The sequence below is a fragment of the Stenella coeruleoalba genome (genome assembly GCF_951394435.1).
Source record: "Stenella coeruleoalba genome assembly, chromosome: 15".
Classification (NCBI taxonomy): Eukaryota; Metazoa; Chordata; class Mammalia; order Artiodactyla; family Delphinidae; genus Stenella; species Stenella coeruleoalba.
Window position 1 is genome coordinate 64,911,978 of NC_137161.1, and position 11,122 is coordinate 64,923,099.

Here is an 11,122-nt window from a genome sequence, read left to right on the forward strand (position 1 = left end):
TTTAAATTACTTTGTGTTACCAGTAAACTCTTTTTTTTTTCTCTTGAAGATTTCTGTTACTTTCTTAATGATTCATTCTTAGTGCTTTATGAAAAAATTAACTACAGACCAAACAAGGACCGGCTTATTTTGCTATAATCTGAATGCACCTGGTGAACTGTCAGCCGTATGGCCATAAAGCAGCACAGAGAAAAATCAACACTGGAGGGGCTTCCCTGGTGGCGCAGTGGTTGAGAGTCCGCCTGCCAATGCAGGGGACACGGGTTCGTGCCCCAGTCCGGGAAGATCCCACATGCTGTGGAGCGGCTGGGCCCGTGAGCCATGGCCGCTGGGCCTGTGCGTTTGGAGCCTGTGCTCCGCAACGGGAAAGGCCACAATGGTGAGAGGCCCGCATACCGCAAAAAAAAAAAAAAAAAAAAATCAACACTGGAGAATTTTATTAACAAAAAAACCTCGCAGTTTATTAACAAATTCACAGAACAGTAACTGTACGTTTCCTTTTCTGCTATTGTCACTTGTTAAATTACTATCATCGTTTATACACAAGGAAAAGTGGACATACTTTACAGTCTTTCTGATAAATATATTGCCACGCTGCATCCAGCCTGGATAACGCTCTTCAGAACAGCGTACGCTGGAGCCTGTTAAAAACAACAACAATAAGCAACCCAAAGAAACCTGCTCTATGTTCACCTTCAGTTGTAAGGTACAGGCCTGGCATGGCAGGGTTGGGACTTCTCTGGATAAGTAATAAGATCTAAGAAACAATTTATTTTAATTGGGGGGGAAAAAAAACCTATTCAAAAGATTGGAATGCCTCTGCTGCATCCAAAACGTTTGACCCAACTGGTTTCTCACCCGAGAGGAAGAAAGTGCTGGGTAAAAGGATAAGGAAGAGAAGCAAGAAATAAGATTCCCAGTTGGGAGAAAGGCATTTGCTGGCTCTCTGTCAAGCAATGTATTGGTTCTCTTTGTCTGACAGCCACTTTGTATCTTTCTGGGAACAGAAACCTTCCCATCCCTCATCCTTCCAAATAAGGTCACCACAAGCAAACAGTAAAGGGGGTTCCCCACCAGTTCTGCGTCGTGTTCGAGGCCTATGTCATGGTGCTCAAGCTCTTCATCCCGAAATTTCCTTATCACCTGATTAAGGAAAAAGAAATGGAAGCAAGTCAGCCTACCAGCTCCCTGCTGTCCTGACTTATTTTGGAGACTAAAGCCTCATATTATCATCTAAGACACAGGTAGGCAAACTTTTCCTACAAAGGGCCAGAGTCAGTACTTCAAGCTTTTGGGGCTGTAAGGTCCCTGTCACAACAACTCAACTCTTCCATCGTAGAGGGGACAGCAGCCATGGACATGTAGACAGATGGGTGCCGCTGTGTTCCAACAAAACTTTATTTACAGAAACAGGTGGTTGGCCACTGACTTAGCTTCAAAAAAAATTAAACAGTTCCCTTATTTGCTGTAGAAAATTTCTGAGGATATTTATTTATTTAATCTGAAGGGTTTGTACTCATGGCATTTGCTCAGAATCTATCAATGATCCGGAAGCAGACAGAATACAGGTCTGGGCTCAGGAAACACGGGTTTCAGTCCCAGCTCTGCCCAAGCACGTGACAGGGCATACGGCTTCAGCTGCCTCAGTTTGCTTGCTTTTAAAATGAGGTGCTGCCCTAGGTTTCTGAGGCATCGCACTTCCCTAACACTCTATTTTGTTCCTCTTACCAAACTGCATATCTGCCCTTCCCCCACAGCAGCCCCTTCCAGAGCCAGTCAAATACCTGAAGAAGCTCTTCATACTTTTCAGGCTCCTTCTCCATCAGCATCCTGATCTGGTTGTTGTAGTGGTGTGCTATGGACTCTTCCACAGCAACTGTGCAGGCCATTGCGCCCTCCTTCCCAAGCAGGGCAGTTCCCGCACCTGGAATTGTCAGACCCAGAAGGCAAAGGTTGGGGCTGATACCACTGGGGATGGAGATCAGCTGAGGTCAGGGTTTGTCACCTTGGCACCCTGGACTCTGGGGCTGGATAATTCCTTGTTGCGGGGGAATGTCCTGAACACTGTGGGCTGTTTAGCAGCACCCTTGGCCTTTACCCACTAGGTGCCAGTGGCATCCCCAGTTGTGACAACCAAAAATGTCTTTAGATGTTGCCAAGCATCCTCAGGAGCAACTTCCCCCCTTGAAAACCACGGTTATAGGTGGTACCAGATCACAGTGTTAAACCCTGAATCACATAGTAAGAATGTTCTTTTATCAGTGCTTTTTCTAACCTTCCGATTATGGCAGGAGTGAGTCTTCACTGAGGGTGAGTGTGTTTTGGGTTCCTCTATACCACTGATTCCCCCCACCACCCTTCTTTTTTTGGCCGTGTCTCGTGGCTTGCGGGATCTTAGTTCCCCAACCAGGGATTGAACCCAGGCAGTGAAAGCGCCGAGTCCCAACCACTGGACCGCCAGGGAATTCCCTGACTCCCTTTTTAAGAGTGAGCAGATCTCAGGTTTAGAACCTTCATCGGGGAACACCATCTGGCTACAACTGAATTGCTCTAGCATTTTTCCTCTCTGTTGTATTTATTTTCACTGTACCTTCTATTTATAAAAGTTCTGATTTTAAGATTCTATCTTAAATAAATGTAAGCAAAAAAAAGTCAATTTAACTTCAGAAAAATATTAAGTAAATTAAAAGGTTGTAAGAGGACACAGCAAGAATTGTAGAAGTGGTTATTTAATGATTCAATCACCCCAGATCCCTAAGCTCACACAGGCTCTTCTGGACAGACACATACCCAGTGCAAAGCCCAGCACATTCCAAAAGGGCATCAGAATGGTTGGCCGCACCCTGAATGCAACCATCAACTCATTGAACTTTTTCAAATGGTCCTTTTCTTGATCCCACATTTTCTGTAAGAAACATAAAAACAAAGACATGCAAGCATTCCACAGAGACCGCCTGCTATATAGCAAGGAAACTAATGCCCTGTCCACGTGCGGTAAAGGAAGCAAAACGGGCAAAATGATGAGAACTGCTATTTCTCCCATTCCCCTTGAATCGTCGAAGAAAAACCCTAAACATCAGGCTACGGAGAAGAGAGTGACAGCAAACCAAAAGAAGCATCTGTAATCTTAATTCCAGAGAAGCGGACCCCGAACCATGGTGCCAGAAGAAGCTCCTCCGACCCACAACGCGCCTATTCAGGGACAAGAGTGCGCACCCAGGAGAAATGAGATGTGTAGCCCACCTCAAAATCAGAAGGGCAGAATATTACATTTTATATAAGTTCCTTTCAGAGAGCCAGAAATGTATCATTTACATCAAAGAAAAAAGGGAGAATGATTATAAGAGCTAACACTTAAGAGTATGTCCTATAGCCAAGTACTGTCAAATAGCTTTACATACGTAATTAACTTAATCTGCACAACTGCTTTGTGAAGGACGAACTGTTATTATCCTCACTTTACAGACGAAGAAAGTGAGGCACAGAGAGGTTAAGTAACTTGCCCAAGGGCTCAGAGCAGGCAATTTAACATGTGCTAAGTGTCTATTACATGCCAGGCATGGTATTAGCCGCTCTACACCAGCTCATTTATTCTTCACCAAAACCTAATGAGGTGTTAACAGCTCATTTTGCAGATATGGAAATGGAGAGGTCATGTGACTTCCCCCAGGTCACACCGGGAGAGAGCTGGAATGTGAACCTTTATAGTCTGTGTGACTATAAAGCCCAGGCCCCACCATCTGCCCCTCAATATAAAATATCTCCACTGGTCTCCACTATGGGCAGGACCACAACGTCTCACAACTGGCGCTTTTACTTAACGCTGACTCTCAGCCCTTTTTTATCGCCCGCACCGCCCCCCACCAAGACATTTTAATACTACAGATATACTGTATGTGTTTATGTACGAAATGTATGTGCTTGATAAAAAAATAATAATATGCTTTTTACTCCTCCATCCCCACCCGCACAACCAATTCTTACTTGCCTGGGGACAACAGTATCTCCCTTGAGAAGGCATGACCCAATGCGATTCATTACTCAGATAAAGAGGCGCCCACCTGAATGACCGGCCCGACGCTCGTCCGACCCAGGATGGCCATCTGCCCTGCGTAGATGCGGTTCGCTCCATATTCACCTGCATGATCCACCCGGATTATTCGATCCACAGCTGCCCGACTGATACCGTCTAAGGTCACTCCCGAACTGCAAAATCTGACACTGCTTCTTCTTCCATAAGCTGCAACGCAAGTGTTTATTCTCCATTACTCTCGGGTAAAACTGAGTTGTTTCCTTCATAGACAGAAGAAAGAGGCACCTTAGAGCAAAGGTCACAAATAAGCTCCCCATAGGTGGGGTACGCCCACGGGTGTATTCTGTTTAACCTGCAATGGTTTTTGTTCTGTTTTTTGAAGTAAATTAGTTACCATTATTTAAAACATAGAAGATTTTAACTAAAGATCTGGACTCTGGCTTCAATCTAAGTGTATGATGATCTAGAAATACTGATCCTGTCTTCTCACCAGGCAGTTAACGTGGTAGCTGCCTCTAGACGGGCATGGTTCTCCAGTCCACCCGCTCGTGCCAGCTTGCTCTGTTCCCAACCCTGGCTGCACAGAACCCCTAGGGAGCTCTCAAAAGCACGGATGCTCCTCCCCCGTTGATCTCTGGGAGGGGACACAGATGTTTTTGAAAAGTTCTGTGCGCAAATCCTCTCTGCAGCCAAGGTTACGAACTGTAGATTTAATTTCTCCTAAAAATATCTGCACCCGTGGGCATCTGACTTTGAGAACTTAGCCTTAGAGCTTAGGTTTCATCTCATTATGGTACTTAATTCAACTGAACTCTTCTTGCTTTCAAAATATAAATTCTTCAGGATAGATTAGATTTTGTCTTTTAAAAAAATCTCCAAACAGTAACACCTTGACTGTAATCTCTGAGGCTTACATTAGGGCATTCCCAAAGTTCTCTCCCCTAAGAGAAGAGTTTTGTAACATGTTTAGATGTATAAGGTGTTATCAACTCATTCTGAAGATATGGAAATAGAGACTCAGAGAGACCATTTAGTTTGGAATGTGAACTTTGACCTGTATTGATATCATCTTGAGATGTGTTTCAAGGCTCTTATGTATGACTACTGTGTGTTTAATAGATACTTCTTTTCATTTAGGCTAACTTGAACACCCACACAATGTGCAGAAAGTTTCATTTTGGATACATCTATAGTTTGTTTGTTTGTTTTTCCATTAAAAAAGGCTTGAGTGCTTTGGACACAGTGATGGGGTAGGCTTGATGAAATATGAGGGGGTTCTGCATTTGAACTTTTCAGGCAGGGGATTTTAAATGACTAAACAAAGGAGCAGTGGATATTAGGGGTCCGAAGCATGGTGACCCAGCTGTGATCCAGTCTTCCACATATAACCTGCTCCATCTCACCGAGCATATCTGACTCAAGAAACTGGATGGAGTCCAAGTTCTGCCAGGTGTAAGGTACCACTCAGATCTGTGCCATCAGACAGTGGGTCACTGTGGTCCGTGGCCATGTTTTTATGTGGAGAATAATTTGAGACATTTGACAAAGTCAAGGTAACTTGTCTCAAGTTTTTGCCTCCAAGTCCAAGGACTGGTGCTTCCATCGATCTGGCCTCCTTATAGGAAGATGGGGCCCAATTAAAATTGAAAACGATGAGATGACTCTATTTTTTAAAGTAATCTTGTTTGCTTGTTCTTTTATTTTGTTATTCCCATCCAGAAACGTGTTAATGGGAAAGAACTTTAAAGACAACTCAATACTCTTTTTTTTGGCTGCTCCCCATGGCTTGCGGGATCTTAGTTCCCCGACCAGGGATTGAACCCAGGCCCTCGGCAGTGAAAGCGCCAAGTCCTAACCATTGGACTATTGGGAAATCCCTCAATACTCATTTTTAAGAAACCACTTACTGAGAAATAGCAAGGGGCTGAGTGCATAGGATGAGGGTGAGTTCAAACGCACATCTGACTTCTGATGGGTAGAATTACATTTCTATTAAAAACATACTTGAATTTTCCCTAGCACTGCAACACTCTTCCAGATTCAGGCACCTAATAAATGCTTTTTGGGAGTATGTGTGGAGGGTGGGGCATTGTAATATTTGCTATTTCTATCTTTTCATAATCTCTGCAAGGTCTCTTTAAAAAGTATGCGATGGATACTCCTGGATTGGAAAAATTAATATTATTTAAATGGCCAAACTACCCAGAACAATCTACAGACTTAATGTGATCCCTATCAAATTACCCACGGCCATTTTCACAGAACTAGAATGAATAATCCTAAAATTTATATGGAACCATAAACGACCCAGAATTGCCAAAGCAATCCTGAGGAAAAAGGACAAAGCTGGTGGCATAACCCTCCCAGACTTCAGACAATATTACAAGGCTACAGTAATCAAAACAGTGTGGTACTGGCACAAAAACAGACATATGGATCAATGGAATAGAATAGAGAGCCCAGAAATAAACCCACACACCTATGGCCAATTAATCTTTGCCAATTAATATACAACGGAGAAAAGACAGTCTCTTCAGCAAGTGGTGTTGGGAAAGCTGGACAGCCAAATGTAAATCAATGCATTTAGAACACACCCTTACACCATACACAAAAACCAACTCAAACTGGCTTAAAAACTTACATATTAAGACATGACACCATAAAACTCCTAGAAGAGAACATAGGCAAAACATTCTCAGACATAAATCACACCAATGTTTTCTTAGGTCAGTCTCCCAAGGCAACAGAAATAAAAGCAAAAATAAACAATGGGACCTAATCAAACTTATAAGCTTTTGCACAGCAAAGGAAACCATAAACAAAATGAAAAGACAACCTACGGACTGGGAGAAAATATTTGCAAACGATGCAACCCACAAGGGCTTAATTTCCAAAATACACAAACAGTTCATACAGCTCAATAACAAAAAAACAAACAACCCAATCAAAAAATGGGCGGAAGACTTAAACAGACATTTCTCCAAAGAAGACAAACAGATGGCCAACAGACACATGAAAAGGTGCTCAACATTGCTAATTAGAAAAATGCAAATCAAAACTACAATGAGGTACCACCTTACACCCGTCAGAATGGCCATTAAAAAGTCTACAAATGGGCTTCCCTGGTGGCGCAGTGGTTGAGAGTCCGCCTGCCGATGCGGGGGACACGGGTTCGTGCCCCGGTCCGGGAAGATCCCACATGCTGCGGAGCGGCTAGGCCTGTGAGCCATGGCTGCTGAGCCTGTGCGTCCGGAGCCTGTGCTCCGCAACAGAAGAGGCCACAACAGTGAGAGGCCCGCGTACCACAAAAAAACAAAAAAAAAGTCTACAAATAACAAATGCTGGAGAGGGTGTGGAGAAAAGGGAACCCTCCTACACTGTTGGTGGGAATGTAAACTGGTGCGGCCACTATGGAGAACAATATGGAGGTTCCTCAAAAAACTAAAAACAGAGTTGCCATATGATCCAGCAATCCCACTCCTGGGCATATATCTGGACAAAACTCTAAATCGAAAAGACACATGCACCCCAATGTTCACAGCAGCACTATTTACAATAGCCAAGACATGGAAGCTACCTAAATGCCCATCGACAGATGAATGGATAAAGAAGATGTGGTCTATCTACCTATATACACACGCACACACACACACACTGGAATACTCTTCAGCCATAAAAGAGTGAAATAATGCCATCTGTAGCAACATGGATGGACCTAGAGATTATCATACTAAGTGATGTAAGACAGAGAAAGACAAATACCATATGATATCACTTATATGTGGAATCTAAAATGTGAAATTATTAAGAAATTAACAAATGAACTTAAGAAACAGACTCACAGACATAGAAAACAAACTTATGGTGACCAAAGGGGAAAGGGGGTGGGGGCGGGATAAATTAGGAGTTTGGGATTAGCAGATACAAACTACTATATATAAAATAAACAACAAGGTCCTACTATATAGCACAAGGAACTATATTCAATATCCTGTAATAAACCATAATGGAAAAGGAAAAAAATGTACAGTATGGATCACAGATTGGCAAAACATTATTTCTAAAAATCTCCTTTACCAATATAGGAGATTTTTCTCTATTTGTAACCACTTTAAATAGTAGAAATTACATTCTGAAATTCACCACATGGTCATTAGTGTTATCTCTAGGTATTGGGGTTGACATACTAAATTTCTTCCTACTCCTTTTCTCTATTTTTAGTTTTTCTACAGAGAACATTATTGCTATTATTATTTCCACTTTACTGTTAGTGAGAACGTACATTGGTGCAAATTGGTTTCTTAAGGGGAGGGTTGGGAAGGGAAGATTTAGCAACATATTTCTACGGTATGGATCACAGATGGGGCACAGAGCTAGAGCCAGAAAATACATATCCTGTCTCTAACACAGACCTTAGACAATTCAGAATTGCCATTTCTTACATATAAAATTGGGAATGATCAGGTTATTTCCTTTTTAAGGGAAAACACGCAATAATAAAACCTTTCTTAATGAGTTATCATGAAGGTAAAATGAGATACAGGAAGCAAAGTAACTCTTTAAATGAAAAACAATGATTCTTATTTTGGTATTGGCTCAACTAAGGAGCATTAAAAATCATGTTCAGGGCTTCCCTGGTGGCGCAGTGGTTGAGAGTCCGCCTGCCGATGCAGGGGACACGGGTTCGTGCTCCGGTCCGGGAGGATCCCACATGCCGCGGAGCGGCTGGGCCCGTGAGCCATGGCCGCTGAGCCTGCGCGTCCGGAGCCTGTGCTCCGCAACGGGAGAGGCCACAACAGTGAGAGGCCCGCATACCGCCAAAAAAAAAAAAAAAAAAAAAAAAAAAATCATGTTCAACAGTCCTCTGAGTTTTGCCTGCACTGTCACACACTTTAAAATAAAACTGAGAAATAATATATAAAATTGAGGCCCAGTGCTAGAAGCTCTCAAATGCATCATTTTATATTCATGTTTTCCCAAAATGTGAAACACATACCTATGATGGTACCTAGGAGGTTTCATGTGGTTTATAGGAAGACCTTAAGTGGCTATGAACATGCATTAAATAACACCCATGTTTTTCAGCAAGAGTTATTCTCTTCCAATTTTTTTGTCTTCATCAAGGAGATGGTCTCAGTTTACAGCTGACACATCTTAAACGTCTTCCTAACACTTGCTAACCTCCCTTTCTTACCAGAAAGAAAGATGATCTTGGGTTCAAGCCTTGGTAGGCAACAGTATCTAACACAATAACTTCTTGTTTTCAGCGTATTTATTTTTTATGATTACTTTTCTTGGGACAGAAGATACTGGTTTTCTGTTTACCGTAAGGATCTAGTTTCCGTGAAATTACTTAATTTAAAATGGGACACGGTTTAGGGGAAAAAAAAACAAACCTTTAGTAATCAAAATACAAGTGGTATTGCTATAAGGCAAAAGTCGTCAAGGTGGTACACGAATGATTTAACTTTGAGAAAATGACCTCACAATTTTCTGAGGCAGCTCGGATGATATGAGGAAAGGAGGAGCCAGGATCCAGGCCTAAGTCTCCCTACTCCCAATTCGATACTCCTTCTAATACCCTGGTGCCTCTCAAACTTGCAAATGCACACGAATCATTCGAAGGTCTTGTTAAAATACTGACATAGCGATCCAGTAGGTCAGGGGAGGGACCTGAGAATCCGCGTTTCTAACAAGCTCCGGGGTGAGGGGTGGAGGTGTCGGGGGCAAGCGGACGCTGCTGGTCGTAGGACTACCTACAAGGCCCTGAGCAAAGGCTACGAGGAGGACACCCCCCACCCCCCCGTCCCCGGGACACTAAACTTTTAAGGTCGCCAACTGTCCTCAGTCCGGAACGCCGACCACACCTGCAGTGACGTCACGTAACAGGTGCACAATTAGGTCATCCCCAATGCGCCGACCCGGAACAGGCGCTCCAGACGGTTACTGCGGAAAACCACTCCACTTCCCGCCCAGCGGACCCGCGGCGTACTACTGGCCTAGCCCCGCTTTTCCAGCCGCTCAGTCGCGCTCCGTCGCAGCCCTGTGACGTAGTGAACGTCTTCCCCGTGCCCTCTCCGACCCAAGCCTCAGGAGAAAATTCCCTGGCTCGCCGGCACGGGGCGGGGCCACGGTAATGCTCCCCCTTTACCTGAGAGGGACCTCGGGGCGCCCGTGCGCAGCTGCCACAGACAGCAAGCCGCCGCCGCCCGGGCGCAGCTCATTGCTGCGGCAACAGCGGAACCACTTCTTGAACAGAGCAACCGTGCCCTTGTCGCAGACTGATGACGCACGGCCGACGTAAGGCAGATAAGACCCGCTCTTGCCTCGGTGGAAACGCCCTGGGCCACCTGCTTCCACTCGATTGGTTGGAAACGTCAAATGAAAAGATTCTATTGGATGAGATCACTATCAATCACTCAGACCGACCGGGTAAAGGGTTGCCATGGAGATGAGAATGCTAAATTGTTCTTTCAAAGATCCCGACGGGGTAAAGATTACTCTACTCAGTTCCTGGGAAGGAGGACCATGAAGGAATTGTTTACTGGCATAGCCATTGTGTTTTATGCTTTACCAATATAGGAGATTTTTCTCTATTTGTAACCACTTTAAAATAGTAGAAATTACATTCTGAAATTCACCACATGGTCATTAGTGTTATCTCTAGGAATTGGGGTTGACATACTAAATTTCTTCCTACTCCTTTTCTCTATTTTTAGTTTTTCTACGGAAAACATTTATTATTGCTATTATTATTTCCAATTTACTGTTAGTGAGAACGTACATTCGCGCAAATTGGTTTCTTAAGGGGAGGGTTGGGAAGGGAAGGTTTAGCAACATATTTCTTACTTTTAAGTCTATATCCAATCTGACAATGTAGACTCATCAATTGTAACAAATGTATCACTCTGGTGGGGGATTCGGTGCATGTGTGGAGGCAGGGGGTATATGGGAAATCTCTGTACCTTCCTCAATTTTGCTGTGAACCTAAAACTGCTGTAAAAAAAAATAAAGTCTTAAGAAAAAAAAATTTGGACACTTTAAAAAATGCATATCCACTGATACAACAATCCTACTTCTAGGAATCTA

At 43.5% G+C, this 11,122-nt stretch overlaps 1 protein-coding gene across 1 annotated transcript; it reads right to left on the reverse strand.

Annotated features, from left to right (window-relative positions):
- Nucleotides 1–445: 445 nt before the first annotated feature.
- Nucleotides 446–10,462, reverse strand: COQ7 (coenzyme Q7, hydroxylase). Its single transcript, XM_079899131.1, has 6 exons — nt 10,185–10,462; nt 4,062–4,240; nt 2,791–2,905; nt 1,785–1,924; nt 1,075–1,143; nt 446–641 (listed from the first exon to the last, which is right to left on the reverse strand). The coding sequence occupies exons 1-6, from the start codon at nt 10,255–10,257 to the stop codon at nt 564–566; spliced, it is 654 nt and encodes a 217-aa protein (XP_079755257.1). The 5' UTR covers nt 10,258–10,462; the 3' UTR covers nt 446–563.
- Between the last annotated feature and the right edge of the window lie 660 nt (nt 10,463–11,122).

Excerpts from the sequence above, each read along its gene's own strand:
- COQ7 (XM_079899131.1), bottom strand. The coding sequence starts at position 10,257 with ATGAGCTGCGCCCGGGCGGCGGCGGCTTGCTGTCTGTGGCAGCTGCGC. Across the intron at positions 2,906-4,061 it reads GCGTCGGGCCGGTCATTCAG|AAAATGTGGGATCAAGAAAA; the intron begins GTGGGCGCCTCT and ends TGTTTCTTACAG. Across the intron at positions 642-1,074 it reads TCGAACACGACGCAGAACTG|GCTCCAGCGTACGCTGTTCT; the intron begins GTGGGGAACCCC and ends TGTTTTTAACAG.